This window comes from Mustela erminea, chromosome 7 (assembly GCF_009829155.1).
Source record: "Mustela erminea isolate mMusErm1 chromosome 7, mMusErm1.Pri, whole genome shotgun sequence".
NCBI classification, from domain to species: Eukaryota; Metazoa; Chordata; class Mammalia; order Carnivora; family Mustelidae; genus Mustela; species Mustela erminea.
The window spans coordinates 140,748,691-140,764,806 of record NC_045620.1 but is presented as its reverse complement, the minus strand read 5'-3'; the positions used below and the strand labels follow the sequence as shown (position 1 = coordinate 140,764,806).

Genomic DNA, 16,116 nt, shown 5'->3' with positions numbered 1-16,116 from the left:
ACAGCCCGTTTCTACTAGTTAGACTTTTCCTGTGAAAATAAGGAGTCGGGAGAATCCCCCAGCCAGGGAAAGGAACTGATTTTCTACTTGGGAGGCCCAACCAGAAAAATGGCATCAGGCAGGTCTGCCTAAGAGGTCAGCGATGGTCCCCATGCTGCGCGCACAGAGGGCCTGAGGCCCACATAGGGTCTCGGCCTGTGCGGCCCGACTCGGGAGCAGCGAAGCCAGGCCCGGGCCGACACACAGGCTGGGGCCTCTGGCAGGCGGGGAGTGCCATCTCGACTCTGCTACCTGCTCGGGCAAGTCGGTGCCTGCCCACAGGGGTGTGTCTTCAGTTTGCCAGGCACCGAGCTGACCCCCGGGAAGAGAGGGCGAGGCCATCTGCTCCCCGCTCTTCTCGTGGGGGGACCGGGGCCGATGGCACCCGGCAGGGCATGTAGGGAGTGAGGGAGGCTGCGTGTGCCGGTGCGTGCGAGCGGCCGCCTGGACGGCGCTCGGGCACGGAAGCTGCTGCGTTCACATGACGCCCGCTCCTTGCTCATGTAACACACGGGCCCAGCCAAGCGCTCAGATGCGTTACCCTGCACGCTCACAAGGCAGTTCCCAGAAACGCGGGCTCCTTATTCTCAGCGGCCCTCCGAAAACCTGGAGGCACGAGCGCTTCTAAAAATATTTCATCTGAAAATGTTCAGCTCAGCCTGTTCCGAAGCCTTGACTGCTGCTAGGGACTTCTTTGTCCTGACAGATTTGTGCCTCAAGAACTCCGAAATGAGCCGTTTGGATGAGACGACCCCCAAGAACTCGTCTCGACAACCCCGGTGGTCCTGCTGCGTCCCAGCCAAGCCACTCCGTGTTGCCTTCCAGAAACTGTGTCTCAGGTCACAGGAACATCCGTGACACACCTCAGGCTCTGAATCAGGACCTCAGACTCATCTGGTTGCTTCTGAAAATGTGCCTTTCCCCTGAGCAACCAGTACGGTCGTATTTAAATGGCAAACTTCATGTGCGGAGGAGAAGATAAGACAGGAGACGTGGACACCCTTTCAGTTCCAAAATAAGTGTAGCTGTGTTCGCCGAAAATTGTGCGTTCTCAGAACCTAACTAAGAGAAGGCGTCTGGTCTACACTGAGGTTCGCTTGTGTGGAAATGTGGGGACAGCCGTGACCCAAAACAGACTTTACAAGCGAAATGCAGTAAAATGCACCTATCAACTCCGGCTCCTCTGCATGGAGTCCGGCCGTTGGGCGAGAGGACCTTCCTCTCAGGGATTCGAGGGAGCTCGGCTCTGCAGGGAGGGGGGTGGGGTAGAGACTATCTGAGTCCTCTTGTGTGCTTTGTGAGAGACGAGGGGACAAGTGACTTGTCCGAGGTCCCCAGCAAGTCAGAAACGGAAGCGGGATGGAGCCCAGCCCATCTACTAGGGAGCTGCGCTGCGGGCGCTGTGTGCGGGGGTGGGGTGTGTGGAGGGGGTGCGGTGGGCGGCCGTCCTGGGCCATCGGCGGGAGGGGTGCAGACAGCCCCTGCCGGCCGGTGTGGACCCGAAGGGGCGGGCAGAGGAGGACCGAGGTTGGGCTGTGCTGACATGGAATGACAGAGGCACGTGGCTGACACAGACAGAGCCGTGGGCGTGCGCGGCCCCACGGGCATTGGCGGAACACGGACTTACTTTCCGGAGGGACCCTATCTTTGTGCGGGCATCCGGACAGACTGCGGTGATGTGGGTACAGCCCGGTTACGTGGCCGGTTCCGTCACACCCCGGGGTGGGACACTTGCTCTCTTTCTTTTCTGCTCTCGAGGGATCTAAAAGTGACAACAGGTGTCAAGAGAATGAATCTTTTACCCGTCCAAGACAAAGGAGATTCATTAACAACCGAAGAAACCTCGATAAATAAAGAAGAGAAACAGGGGTCAGGGGACAGGCTGTGACATAGACCTGCGCACGTTCGGTTTGGGTGATTTTTTTTTTACCTTCAACAGAGTAATCATGAGTCACAAAATACTTTACTTTCTTTGCTGGTCGGGGAAAAGAAAGGCTATTCCTACCTTAGCTCTCGAATAATTGTCTTCCCGTGTGTTACATGACAAGCTGTGTTGCTCAAAGAAATCAACGTAAATAATGATGAGACAGTGACCTTCTCAGAGAGCAAAACCACTCGGCGATCCTCCACAATCGCTCTGTGAAATTCAGCCAGGGGCACAAGGCCGTGGGAACGGTCTGCTGTGCGTGTCTGTCTCATCGAAAGCTCCCAGCACTGACGCTCGGATGCAGTTTTACCACTGCTGGAGGCTGTCACCTCGCAACACTGCTCCATAGTACACACAGATTCAGAAAGTTTTCTCAAAATATGCTGAACTCTTAGAAGGCACTGTAAGCAAATGACCAGATTGGTGGAAATCCCTCTCAATGGGGGAGATGGGCAATAAAATAAAATAAAATTAAATTAAATTAAATTAAATAAAAAATAAAAATAAAAATAAAATAAAAAATTAAAAAAAAAATCAGAAGCTGCTGGAGCAACCATTTGTTTTGATTTCTCCATCTGTGCTGGGAACCAGAGGAAGGATCTTACGATGCTGGGCATGCATGTGTCAAACTACGGGGTGCGGGTTTCAGAGCCCCGCTGGCTCTCTGCAGCACTGGTCGGGAAGGAACAGAGCAGACTTTTGGTCAGCGGTTGAGTGCCAAGTGCCAGAAGGGCAAGCTATCGCTGGTAAAATTATTTCTATATCCAGAACGGACCGCAGCTCTTCAATGTGCAGAAAGTAGCTCCAGAAGATATTTCTACAATAAAGCTCAGACTGGGCAGCAACGCAAGCAGGCAATGCACTATTTTTGAGTCAGTTTTTTGAAAACCAGTTGCACAGATCGTCAGTAAGTAGTGACCAGGCTGGTTTGGTGGAGGAAGGGTCGCTTAACATCTCCTCAGGGGGTAACACTTCCCTATTGATGTCTCCTTACCCAGCCAGTTGTGACCCCAAGAAAGTGTGCATTTGGCTCCAGCTTTTAGAACTCTTACGGACCTTCTTCTTAAGTCACGCATGTGAACTTGGAATGGACAAAGGGCTCACAAGACTATAGAAGCAATTTTATGTTTATATAAAAAAACCCTCACCCCCTTTTCTTTTTTTAGCTACCGTTTTATTCTAGGTAATCTACTTTTCAGGTCCTGAGTCTGAATTATGGCCGTGCTTGAGGGGCAGACTGGGTGCAGCTATGGGAGCCCCAAAGGCAGCCTGGGATTCTGTCGTTGGGACCGCTCTTTCTAAATGTCTGACTGGAGTTTCTCTTACATATGCCATCAAAAAGCCTAGCATTTTATTGCCTTTTGGGTAGTTTCATCAGAATATTAGTATGATTTAATTAATGTAAATATAAAATAGTAAGTGCACAGTAACAGTTTTACAGGAAACTATTTGTTATTGAAGACCACAAGCCAAATGTAAATAGTGTTTAAAAGGTAAAACAAAACAAAAAACCTAAATTGTAACTATTATTCATGGTGAAATGACTCTCTTTCATTAGTACACTTACAGCTTCCTATAAGTTACATTATATCACAGATGTCCGAAGTGTTCTGAAGCTGAGTGCAGATCTGTATAGAGACAAGTGGCTCAGATAATTGCAGTTTTGGAGGACACAAGGGTATAATCTCCTCTCGATGCCGCTGGCCACGCCATGCCCTCCCCCACATGCTGATTTCCGGAAATCCCAATTCACCTTGAAGGCAAACATTCAAGCAAACACAGAACAACCAAGCAAGCAAAAAGACCAGCAATTCAACTGACCCCCCCCACCCCAAAGAACGCCTAGAAAAAAGCCTTGTGCGCTCGACTGCGCTCGCTCCCCTTCCTCCCTTTCCCGTGGGTGCTTGGGGAGGGGAGGGTGGAAGAGATTCTGAGGAACTTCTTTTGCTTTAGCTCAAGATTTCGGAAAGATTGCTCATTTATAATTTAACCATTCTGTGCAGATGGTATGCAGTAAGAATTTGTACAATTTTACAACAACGAAGCTTGAAATGCGGATTACTGATACGCTTTGCGGTTGTAGGAATCGTCCGTTGGCCTTGTTGGTAAAGGCACATCATCTCTCTCTCTTTATGATCTACTTTTCAAGCAAGGAGGGCATTAACCTCCTTGCCCCACTCTGGGACCCCTGCGCGGTTTGATTTCATTGGCTCTGACCATACCTATCGATATGCCGAGAAGAGACCTGGGAATGAGCTCGGATGCCACACGAAATGGGGGAAGAAATCTACAGAAACGGGCAGAGTCAGGAATGGATGCTTCTGACTCATTCGGAAGGTGAAAACCCCAGCCCTTCCCCCGTTTCAGGGAAAAGCACATCTTAGGTTTTGCTGCTCGTTCCCTCCCCCGCCCCACGTACTGAAGGGAAGCAAGTGGTTTCAATCCCATTCCTTGCAAGGAACAAAATAAAACAAAGTAACAGTAGCAAAGCAAAATGAGTGAGAACCTACAGGAAGCTGCGGGATGTGAGCAGGCACAGGAGGCGAGGCCCGCACAGGGTCTGCGGCGCCCAGCGAGCCGGCACGTTCCCACGTACAGAGCCGCCTTCCTCGCTGCCAGCTCTGCCACCCGCGAGAGAGGACACTATTTCTTCCTAAAAAGGTGTAATTCCTCCACGATCCCCAGCTACCCAGCTGCAGAGTTCTGACACATCACACCGCAGTTACGGACACCCGAGCGGTTTCACAGTCTTTCCTGCACCCAAGGCAAGCGGGATGGGTGGGCTAGAACCTCTTGCTTTTAAGAAACGACCCTTTCCTGATACGCCACTCCGCCCGGGGGTGTCCCTTCACCTCCCGAGACGGCGGTCAGTGCTCAAGCTCCCGCCCAGTCAAGCCCTCAACGGGCCTCTGGCCGCGGTCCGTCTGCCGCTGGGCTCTGGTTACCACGACGCCATAGGACCAACGCGTACACATTGAGAGGAGACTACACACCCAGGTCACAACACAAGAAACAGCTTCTCTGATTGCTGGAGGTTTCTATGGCAACTGATTTTTAAACCAAAGTCCTGACCCTCATCATCAGATCCGCAGCGAGGAAGCTCAGTCTTTAGAACGAGTAGAAAGCAACAGAAAACTGAAGATCTTTTTTGGTGCTAATAGGGAGGGATTTAAGGAATTACCAGTTTCATTTTTGAAACTGTTTCTGACTTAGTTCTTATGACCGGGACACCGACAGTCTCCAGGTTCTCCACGGCGTGGTATCGCCAGCAGCTCGCACCACGTGTGGACACGGTCCTTACTGCCAGCGTGAGGCTGGACACTCATTCGGCATAAGTTCATGCGCTTCGGAGAGGTACTGATGCCACACGTGCATGTCGTGTGTGTGGAAATGTAAGGAGATAGGCCAATATGGGCCCCTCCATTTCATAAGGGAGAATCTGCTAAAAGTCTCCTTTGGGGTGATTTTGAGTGCTTTAACAGAAAGCGCGTGCCGTGCCCGTCTCCACAACGGGACGGCATCAGCGGGCGGGAAGAGGAGACCAAAGCAATCACTACTGATCTCGGCTCGGACCCGCCACGCCGGGCGTAGCGAACGGCCCCCACCACTTACTCTCTTACAATAACTGATGGGCATCGCTGCCCTTGTCCTGTGCTATCCGTCATTCTGTTACTGTTCAGGTTCTACCAGGGATGTTTTCTACGGGGGGTTTTCATCAATAACTGTCATTTGGTGGTAACTGTATGAATCATGATGCCACTGAGCCGACCCAGTATGTACGACACGTGCTGCGTCCCTGACTGGCTGGCTGCTGGGTGAGCTCTTGACATGCCACACAGACTGCGGCTCGTGTGTGAGAACACCGGCTCGTGCTACTGTTTCCTATCACGGGACGTGCCCGTGCGCTAGCCCGGTCTCTCCAAGGCAAGCGTCTCCTGCTGAAGTAACGGGTGACTCGTCTGCTCTGGTCATCGCACAGTGAGCTGCTCTGTGCATGTCCCAGACAAATACTGTGTTGGCTTTCCAGAAACTCCAGCTGTAATGCTGTAAGTGACCCTAAGAGGTGTGCATTCGTGACATGAGCGAGTGTGACGCCCATGTCCCTGCTGGACCTTCACCGGCATCTTTCGCCCTAGCTCCTACGTTCACGAGGCAACTTACGTTAGGTAGAAATATTACCTTTACCATAGTATGGCTTTTTGACATGGCTGTCCCCGGACTTGGGCTTCCTCTCTTCCCCGGGAAGCGGTCTTGGCGACTGCTCCTCGTACGGCCGCACACTGTCCCGCCTTCCGGCCTCCGTCGCCATCTTGTCCCTCATGGCCTTCGCTCTCTCTGTTTCCAAGGCGATGGCCTTCTCCAAGAGGGTCAGGTTTCCCTTGGTCATGTCAAACACCTCCTCGGACCTGTCTGAGTTCACGGAGGTGGTGTCGTCGTCTCGTTCGTGGTACCCGTCCTCCTTTGCACAGCTGGAGAAAGTTCTAGACCTGGGGCTCAGCTGCTCCTCGAGCCGCATCAGGTTCATCATGTCGGAGTAGTTCCTGTCCGGCGTCCTGCCCGCGAAGTCGTCCTCTTGCCGGACGTGCTGGCGGACGTTCATGTTCTGCGGCTGGGCCCGGTCCTGCGGGTTCGTCTCGCTCAGCTTCCGCGCCAGGTCGAAGCACTGGTTCCTGAGACACTCCAGGCTGCTCAGACACACCTCCTCGTCACTCTCCTCCACCACCTTGTCCACGAGCCCGTTGTTGACGGGCTTGCCCAGCATCATGTAGCTCATGTTCCTGCCCTCCTGCTGCGACAGGGAGTCTGCGTACGCTCGGTCGCCGAGGCTCTCCGAGAGCACCACCCCGTGGCCCTGGGCCAGCAGCTTCAGCGAGTCCACGGTCTCCCTGACCACGTCGCTGTCCAGGTCCAGGCTCAGCTCGCTCTTCCGGCCCAGGGTCTCGTTCCGGTCGCTGCCGTCCTCCAGGCTGGTGGAGGTGCTGCTGTTCATCTCCGACTCCGTCCTGGCGCGGTAGGCCGCGTCCTCGGCGATCTTGCCGAGGTTCAGCAGGGACTTGGCCACCAGCTCGTCGTAATTGTCGTACTCCTCGTTGTTGTTGTCGTCCTGCTCCGCGTCCTGCGCTATGCGAGGGTTGTGGCAGCTCATTGGGTGGTCCTCTGCAAAGAAGATAAAAAAAAGGGACAAAAAAGAAAAGAAAAGGAAAAAGTGGCTAGAACTTGAAGTTTAGTTGCAACAGCACGGAAAGCACGTCAATGCACGTCCGACCCCGCTCACCGCATGCGAGGGGTTTAGGTCCCGCGGGCAGATCAGCTGGCAGCGCGGCACCCAGGAGGCCACAGGAAGCACTTGCTACAAACTACCAGTTTCCTTAGTTACTCTGAAACAAACTAGCATATGTGGGAAAGGTAATTTTAAAATATTAATTTTTCATTCTAAATTTTACAAGTGACTTTTGTTTTTCATCGGCTTTATTTGTTTGCAGCCCAACAGATGCGTGATAATGTCACTCGTCCTATTACCAGGCTCTCTGAGGGTTCATGAACTTCAGTCGATAACAACTCTTAAACAGATGTTCGCAGCAATTGCTTTTAAATCGTGTTTTCCCCAGAGATGCCCGGGCAGCGCCGTGGAAGGCCTTGGGCTTATGCAGTGAGCCCTCCACCTCCACGGGGCCTTCAGTACCAGAAGCACATGTTTGGGCCGAATTCAGCCCTTCTGAATGTTCTCCCTTACAGACAACCCATGGTCCGCAGTGAAGCAGCAGGAGCGCCCAGGAGGAGGTTAGAGCTACCTCTAACCCACGGTGGTTCCCACGTGTGCATCTCAGGTTTGAGACACACGGAGGGAAGAGTGTGCAGTGACCTGGTGCCAGCGAAGGGCAGGCCTGGGGTCGGGGGCACATCTGGGGGCCACTGGCAGCCGCAGTTAGGTGCCCCGGCACCCCGGATTTGCCTGCTCCCAGCCTCGGGAGTGGGTAGAAATACCATATGAACAAGGATCATATCCAATCGCAGACAAAGATTTAGGACAACTTGTTAAAACACCATCATGTTAAAAATTACGTAAAGACCCTATGTTTCACCCAAAACTATTCTGTTTAATGCTCAGGGAATATTTAGGACATGTGTCTCTCTCCGGGCGTGATTGCTTCATGGATATTCCAAATACAGGTACTAAACCGTGGGCTCCGAGACGCCCCCTCCCCCAACCCTCGGACTGGGTTTGGTTAACCCCACGCCATGGCCATATCCACATCTTGTTTCTGTGATTTAAAAAAACGAGGAGAATCGCTCTGGTTTATGAACGTGCTGACGCAATGAGCTGTGCTGACTGGCACCTGGTACCTGTTCGCTGACGGCAGAGTCGGCGTCCCTGGGGCCTCCGCAATGGGTGTCAGGGTGTTCCCTGAGAAGAGGCATTGGCTGGTGAATGAGGTTTGGGCACCCACACGTCAATAACAATTCCGGCTGCCCCCACTGCATATCAGCACATTCTTAGGATCTAACACATCTCTCTAAGTGTCGGCAAGTCAGGTTTGCCATATCTCATAGAGCCTCGCTAGTTGTAGGAAACAAACACCGTCTCCTTTCTCAATAATTCCTACACATCATTTTCTTTAGTATAAAGACGCGTGTCCCAGAGAGCAGCAAAAGAGAGAAACCCGACCCAGAGAGCGCCATTGGAAATACGGGGAACGTGTCTGAGCGGAAGGCAGACCCTGTCCTTGGCCGAGGCTTCAAGGTTTCAGAGCTGAAGGCAATCCTGTTCTACGGAATTCCTGCGGGTATGAAAGTCACGCTGTCCTCTTGGTTTACACACTTGGATTTTTATATTCATGGGCTGTGATTGGAGGAGCAGCCCCTGGGGGCCGGCCACGCCCCCGCTGCCCCATGACGGGTGACTCAGAGTCCAGCACTGCCAAGCCTGCAAGGAACCAACCACGACAGAAGCGTGAGCGTACGTTTGGAAACACAGAAGCACAAGCAACCTCCTGGGAGATTCTGCAAGATGCGTCAGAGAAGAAATCGCCATCAGGCGACATGTGTCATTTTTATGATTTTCTCTGCACTTCCTCTTGTGAAGCCGACGTACCCTCCTGGAGAGCTCGGGAAGGAGAAGACGTGTGCAGGAGGGACAGGAAACCAACGCCCGTGTCACCTCCTGGCTGCTCCCAGAGCCGAGCAGCGGAACGTGGCAGCGGCCCCACATCTGCGAAGCTCTTCCCCTCCTACCACATTCTACTTTTAGGTAATTTCAGTTCGTTCTCCATAGCCTCAACCTTGGGGTCATCTTCAGTTCACTTGTCCCAAACAAGGACTGGTTTTTGCTGTATTTCTGAGCTTGTGACAGCCCCCACCCCCAGCGCGCCGCCCAGGGAAGGGGCGGCCTTCGGCTTTCTGGGCCCCGGGCTCCTGCTCCGCTCCCATTCAATTCCCAGCTGCCCAGCCCCCGGCGACACAGCAGCCATGGTGCTCAACCAGCAGCCTTGCCATCCTGCAGGGGGAGGCCGAGAAGCCTCTGGAGGGAAGCAGGGCAGTGCCGCTGTCTCCGACAAGCCTCCCGGCTTTGGGCGGCAACAGCAGAGGGAGGGGTGCGAGAGCCAAGCTCCCCCCCTGCTGTTGCAGGCATCGAGTGAAGGTTGACCTGGAGCATAGGAGTGCGCGCCGGCCGGCCCAGGTCATTCCTCGGCTGGGGCTGGGGCCTCCGGGGGCCTGGTCACTCTTGGGGAATGTGTGCAGGGCCTGGGAGGGCGCTCCCGGTAAAGGCCCCGCACGGGGAAGCGCCCTGCATGCACGCTGGCTGGGCGCACCACAGGGGCTGAGCCCACGGCGCAGGGGTCCGGCACAGGAGCCCATCTGGGAACAGGCTGGGGAGCCGTGGAGCGCCTGGTGACCCAGCCCACCCAAGGTGTGGCTCTTCCTCCAGACCCCTCGCTCCGTGTCGTCTGTGGCTGCGTGGCCGCCCCTAGTAAAAGTGGGAATGGCGGGTGGAACCGTGCCGGTGGCCAGAACTCCTTGCAGGTTAATGGAATTTCTCAAGTCACTGGCATTGAACTATTTGAAAACCCACGTGAAAGCTCCTCAGGATGTGGGTGACTGTCAGCCCTCCCAGGCAGGCAGGCTCGAAAAAGCCACCATGCGCCAGCCTCCCCCAGGGACCAAAATCACCTGCGGGGCACATTGGGAATTCTACCTCTGGCTGTGGGTTCCGGGCAATGTACCTTCTGCTTCTTCGTCCGTCGTGCCGGGGCTCGTACTGCCGTGGGTCACCTGCGGGAGTGGGCGTGAAGCATGGGCCAGACTGATCTCTGTGGCTCAGGGGCCAAAGCCGGAGCCCCGACGGTCTGCAGATGGAACCCACTGCCGCGAGGACTTCAAGACTCAGCTGGGCTCCTTCCTCACGTGCCCAGCGTGCCACCAGGAGAAGGGGCACGATGAACACAGTGTAGCTTCACGTGAGACGGAAGACCGTGACTGTTCAGATCGGGTTAGGGGAGGAGACCCAAGAATCCCAGTGTTCTCTCTGTGGCTTTCCGTTGGAAGCCTGCGCCCAGCAAGGCCAGGGTGACAGACACGAGGAGCCGCTGGCTGGCCAGGGCCCCGGCGGAGTCATGGAGTTTGGACGTTGAGGTGGAGCGTGTAGTCTGGGCCCTGCAGGCACAGGCCGCTCAGCGACGGGCCCACAGGCCCTTTCGGCGTCTCCGTTAACTTTCAGAAACGTCGTGTGTGTGAATTTCATCTCCTTTGAGTCAGGCGGTTACAATTTATCCTCAACCATTACATTAGAAACCCAAAAAACAGCTTAAACAAAAATCATGCAGGATTTCTCCACCTTCACGACGTCAGTCTGACGTGCACAGAACTCGGGGGACGACGATGTTACGATGACAACACCGGCTTTTTCACATGTTGTCTCTGAATAATCGGATAATCGGTCTGAGACACAGATCCGGATTCTTTCACTACCCAGTCGGGGTTGGCGCCATGGTTCTCTCCAGCCTTCCAAATGAGCCGTGGGCGGGAAATACACAGCCAATCCCAAACCAAAACAAGGACAAGGAAGAAACCGCAGAAGGACCGACAGAAAGAAGAGACACAGGAAGGGCTGAGCCGCTCCACAGGCGACGGGTCACAGACCATGGGGTCTGGCAGCATCCCCCAATGGGGTGCACGCAATCAAGTGTCCTTGTTGCATAGGATGACATTATTACGGGTGTTTCTTTTAGATGACGGAACTGAACGGCGATCAGAACTTACATTTGACTTGGGAACAGAGACGTGTGGTAGAATCTTAGATCGCGATGCCTCTCCGCCCCGCAGGGAAGACAAGTGGTGGCCGTCATCGCTCCCCGGGAAGCACAGGGCGTCCAGCAGGGGGGTCGGCTGGCAGCTCGGCTCAGGGCAGCCCCGAGGCATGTGACCATCCTGAACCAGGGGTGGAAGCACTGCCTGCGCCCTTCCACAGTGACAGAGCTAGGGATCACGCTACTGCTGACCGGCGAGAGGGAGGCTGTCCGGGATTCTGTGCAGCTCTGTGTCCCCCTGGGCAGCAGCTGGACGGCACAGTCCTCATGACTAGACCAGAGGCTCCTTCTAGATTCTTCCAGCCAGACCTTTGTTCTTCGTAGCACACGGTTCCTGCCTTCCGTGTTGGTGTGGATGGTCTGAGCATTTCGTTAGGACACCGGCCACGGAAGCTGGTGTAGATTGTCAGCTCAGCCTGTCAACTCCCGGGGCCTGACCAGGGGACTTCCGGTCACTCAGATGCGCAGAGGAGGTTAGGAAATGAGGGGACCCTGGCCTGACGTCAACAGAGCACTGAACGCACAACACTGTGTCCCTGGAAAGTGTGAGGGAATCGAGCAGGCAAGGAGGTGGGAAGGGGGTGGACACCCCGAGGTGCGGCTGTGCGGGGGGGCTGGGGAGGGTCACAGGGCGGGCAGAGACCACCTCTCCACTCTGCGGACAATGACCTTCCCCGTCCACGTCACCCCTGCAGCCGGCCCGCTTCCCGAGCCCAGGTACAGGGACGTGAGCCCCCGCCTCCAGCCTTCTTCCTGTCCGTCCCCCAGAGGTGCTTTGGGACTGATGTGGTGTCTTCCCGTCTGAGGTAGAGGACAAGTGTCCCATCCACCCAGGTGCTGGTTTGTGCCACAGCCTCTTCCGCCCCGGCTCCCTCCCTGAGGTCTCACTCCTGGCCTGGCAGGGGGAGGGGCGGAACCCCAGGGCCTCTCAGCACTTCAGCGCCTTGTGGAGCCGGAAAGGAAGGAAAGTCCTGACCTGAGGGGGGGCCGGGGCTGTCGCACACCCTTGGCAGGAAGACCCCACCTCGCATATCCTAATCAGGGTCACTGGACAATGTCCTTTGTCTTATTTTCCGTTTTAGGGGAACTTCCAGACGAGGTCTGCCTGTATCTGCCATCTCAGCAGTGGCTTCGGGGTTGCTGGCGGCTGAAATTATCCAGGCAGAGACGCATGCCGTGACCCTTGTCAGCGCGAGTACAGAAAGATGCCTGCGCATTCCCGAGCCCGGCGGCCGTCCCCAGCATCATTCTCTTAGGCTCCCAGAGAGTTAGTGCGGGAAAGAGTCGTCGGTAGGACTGTACCGAGGCTTTCACATTCGAAGAGCGGTGGGCCCGTTGGCGTCCGGCGCCCTGGGAGGGTGTGAGTCCCACAGCCCCGGTCGCCCGGGCTTCCCGTGCCCTCACAGCGCTCACCCCACCTCCAGAACTTGCAGATCTTCTGGGGACTCAAACTGGGCTGACCTCAAAGACTGGTCATCCAGGAGATACAAAGGTCCGAGGGAGGAAGGCCTGTCCTCGCTTCCAGGAGGAGAGGCGACGCTAGGTCCCCCTGCTTCCGTGTGGGTGTAGGTGAGCCGGCTGGTGCAGGCTCGGCCAAGACCCCCAGCGGGACGGCAGCCTGACTCCCAAGGAGCCTCTGGCTCCCGGATTTGAAGGGAAACAGATCTTTCTGGGGCGGGAGGTGGGTAGGTGGGGAGGGCACTGAGTTTGTGGAGCAACGGCCGATCTTCCCTCCGTGCACAGCCGGCGGGAGCTCTGACCCCGAGTGTTCTCCACCGTTGGCACCGATCGCGGGAGCACAGGGCTGGCTCTCGAGGCCGCCCCAGGGGCCCCCGGGAAGAGCCGTCTACTCTTCAGAATTAAATTGTCTCTCATTTATCCACAGAGGCAGGCGCGGTCTGATTCTCCTTTCTCTTCCAAACACAGGCCGCTTCTCTGCCGCGGTGGCTCGTTGAGCCCCACAGCTCCGCGCCCTCCCTCTGCACAGGAACAGCGTCCCCTGCACCGCACCCCTCCCCTGACTGCTCTGGCTGCCCTGGCGGTGTGACGCACCGGGCACAGGTCCACAGGCTGTGCTGGTGGCCGCGTGAGCGTGAGGACGTGTCCGGATTCTGTTCACACCAATAAAATACTCAGAGTCTCTTTGAACTGAATGTTTACAAGGAGTGACGGAGGACGTCCGGGTGGCTGAGTCGGTGAAGTGTCCAAGTCTCCATTTCTGCTCAGGTCATGATCCCGGGGTCGTGAGATCAGCCCCGTGTTGGGCTCTGTGCTGAGCACGGTCTCCCGGAGGCTCCTGCCCTCTGCTGCCCTCGCCCCCTCTCTCACTCTCTTACTCTCTCTCTAAAAATAAATTACTCAATAAAAAGAAATCAAATAAAATGAGTGAATGAAATCTGACATATGATTCCCAATTGATTATGAAAAAATATGTGGAATTAGCTAAATTTTGCCTTTAATTAAGGAGAGTAGATCGCGCCTGCCCGAAGTGAACTGCCTGTACTGGTGAAGGGAGCAGGGGGCCCCGGCCGAGGTGGGACTCGGGTGACCGGCTGCCTGCGGGCACACTCGTTCCCGTCGTGGGGAGGGGACACGGGCTGCTGCGGCTCCCGTCTGCAGTGCTCTCTGTGGAGAGAAGGTGGCCATGGCTCTGGATGTCTCACTCTCGCGGGGCTCCCTGGGGAGCGCCGCTCCGCAATCCCGCAGAGAGAGAGTTGCGAGACGGCCTCCATCCTGGCTGGCCTCACGCTCATCCTCTGCTGGGCACTGCAGGTGCGGGAGGCGCAGAAGCAGGACAGACACACGGAGAGACCGTCGGGGAGTGGGCTCAGCCTCCTGGGGGCTCAGCGCCCTCCGGGGGTGCCGTCCCGCTGGGTCTCTCTGGTTCCTCGCACGCTGGCCTCGTTCTGCTCAGTGTTGAGCGAGGGGATGACCTCGGTGAACGAATGCCATCACCCAAAATGCGTACTTCCAGCCCTTATCTGGGAACCCTGCGTTTTCCTTCTGTGGCTGCTCCTGGGCTTCCGCCTCGTGCCCGTGAATGTGTGTACCTCGAGTGGCTCGCCTACTTGTTGGCCCCGGGGGCCGTGCACTGGTCCGGCCAGCTCCGGGGCGTGCGTGGTGCCTTCCGTCTCTGCTGCCCGTCCGCCCCACGCAGCACGAGCAGACGCTCCCTGCACCCGCCGGGTCGCGCCGGCTGCCTTCCCGCTCAGCTGGCACGCATGATCCCTTCGAGACACGTGCAGGCTCCCCGACGAGTTCCGAGCTTCGGAAGGGTCTATGGATCTCAGCTCCTGTCTGCCCCAAGCTGTCCTTGTGCCCGGACAGCAAAGGTTTCCCGCACCGCTCAGCTGTGCACTGTGCAACCTGCCGGTGACCCAGGGGTACCCACATGGGTCCAGATTCGGGAATACCAGCACCACTGGGTCCCACAGGGTAAACTGAGGTACGGGGGATGCCCCTGACTAGGAGGGATGTAAGCTCTTTGGTTGGCTTGGGTCAGATATTGGCGTTTCTAGACGCGTTCCTCCAACGGCACACATGCAAGCTCTGGGGAGCACAGGGCATGAGGACAATTGTGTCAGACCTCAGACAAGTGTGACTGTCGCAGCTCTCAGGGACGGGGGGACCCGGAGCCAACCCCCTCCGCTAGTCACCCGGCCGCTGTCACGCAGTTCTTGGAGCAGAACAATTAACCAGGCTCGCGTCCTGGTGGCAACGGAAGTGACAGCTGGGACACATGCAAAGCCACGGAAAGCAAGTGAGGCATGCGTTGGGCCGTGGTCTGTGCGCAGAGGAGCAGGGAAGCCTCGCGGGGGAAGACGGGGACCAGGACATGGTGCGTCCACTGTGGAACCGGCAGTATGCGGGACGCGCCTCCGGCGGTGGTCAGGGAGGAGCAGACAGCACCCCTGCCTGCGAGGCCCAGGATAGACGTCGTGAACATTCTGTGACTCTATTCATTTAAACTAACGTCGTACTTCCTAGGTCTGACTGGTTTATGCGTGGATAACCATGTGTGGCCGGCGGCAATCCCGTGCCAGCACGGGGTCAGCACGATGAACTCGTGGGCGCTGAGCTCTGGTTCCGGTTCTGGCACCGTGCACGGGCGCAGCTCGGCTCGAGGACGCTGCGCCACTTACAGACCGGGGCCCGCGGCCTCCCTGGGTCCAGCACGTCTGTCGGCGCCGGGGTCCCCACAGCATCTGCTCACTTCCTGTCTCTGCGTCACTTTTGGGGATTCTCACCATTTTTGACCTTTTCCATTGTTAGTCTCCGCTACGGGGGATTTGCGATCAGTGATTAGAAGTTGTGAAAGCACAGGGGACAGCTAGCATGTTTTAGCACTGAATTATTTATCCGTGAACGTGTGTGCTCTTTGTTCAGACGTGATGCCGTTGCACACTTACCGGGCCATGCACAGTGTAGACATGACCTGCACGTGCATCGGGAGGCTGGACACGCCATTTGGCCTGCTTCATCTCAGCGGCCCGGAACATGGAACCCACAGTCTCTGGTATGTCATGCATGTGATTCACGCACGTATTTGTGCGACACGAAGTTTACATAAACCGTCCACCAGCTCACCGCTGCGCATACGGAAACCAACTCCACGATGTCCTCAGGTCCTGGGGCTGTCTTGTGGGCCCACACCCTGGCTTTGGAGAGTGACCGACTCGCTGGTCCTGAGCACGGAGCCTGAGGCGTGAGCCCGGTTTGCGTGAACTCTGGGAGGGAAAGCAGAGCTGGTTGACAGACACACGTCTCCCGAGCATCACGCGGAGGGGAGGTCCCAGGGCTGGTCCGCCGTGCGGTCTGCCCCTTGTCCTGCCCGTCAGATGAGCC

The 16,116-nt window shown here is 56.2% G+C and overlaps 1 protein-coding gene across 15 annotated transcripts in view; it reads right to left on the bottom strand.

Moving 5' to 3' along the window:
* Positions 1-16,116, bottom strand: part of MYT1L (myelin transcription factor 1 like) — a 392,068-nt gene that overhangs the window by 76,049 nt on the left and 299,903 nt on the right. For 12 of the 15 annotated variants that reach the window (XM_032353449.1, XM_032353451.1, XM_032353453.1 and 9 more), the window contains exons 10-11: positions 6,146-7,123; positions 1,667-1,801 (exon numbers count right to left, since the gene is read on the bottom strand). In XM_032353449.1, the coding sequence (XP_032209340.1) occupies positions 1,667-1,801; positions 6,146-7,123 (1,113 nt within the window). The remainder of the gene's footprint in view (positions 1-1,666; positions 1,802-6,145; positions 7,124-16,116) is intronic. The other 3 variants (XM_032353456.1, XM_032353460.1, XM_032353461.1) reach the window with 1 other exon arrangement.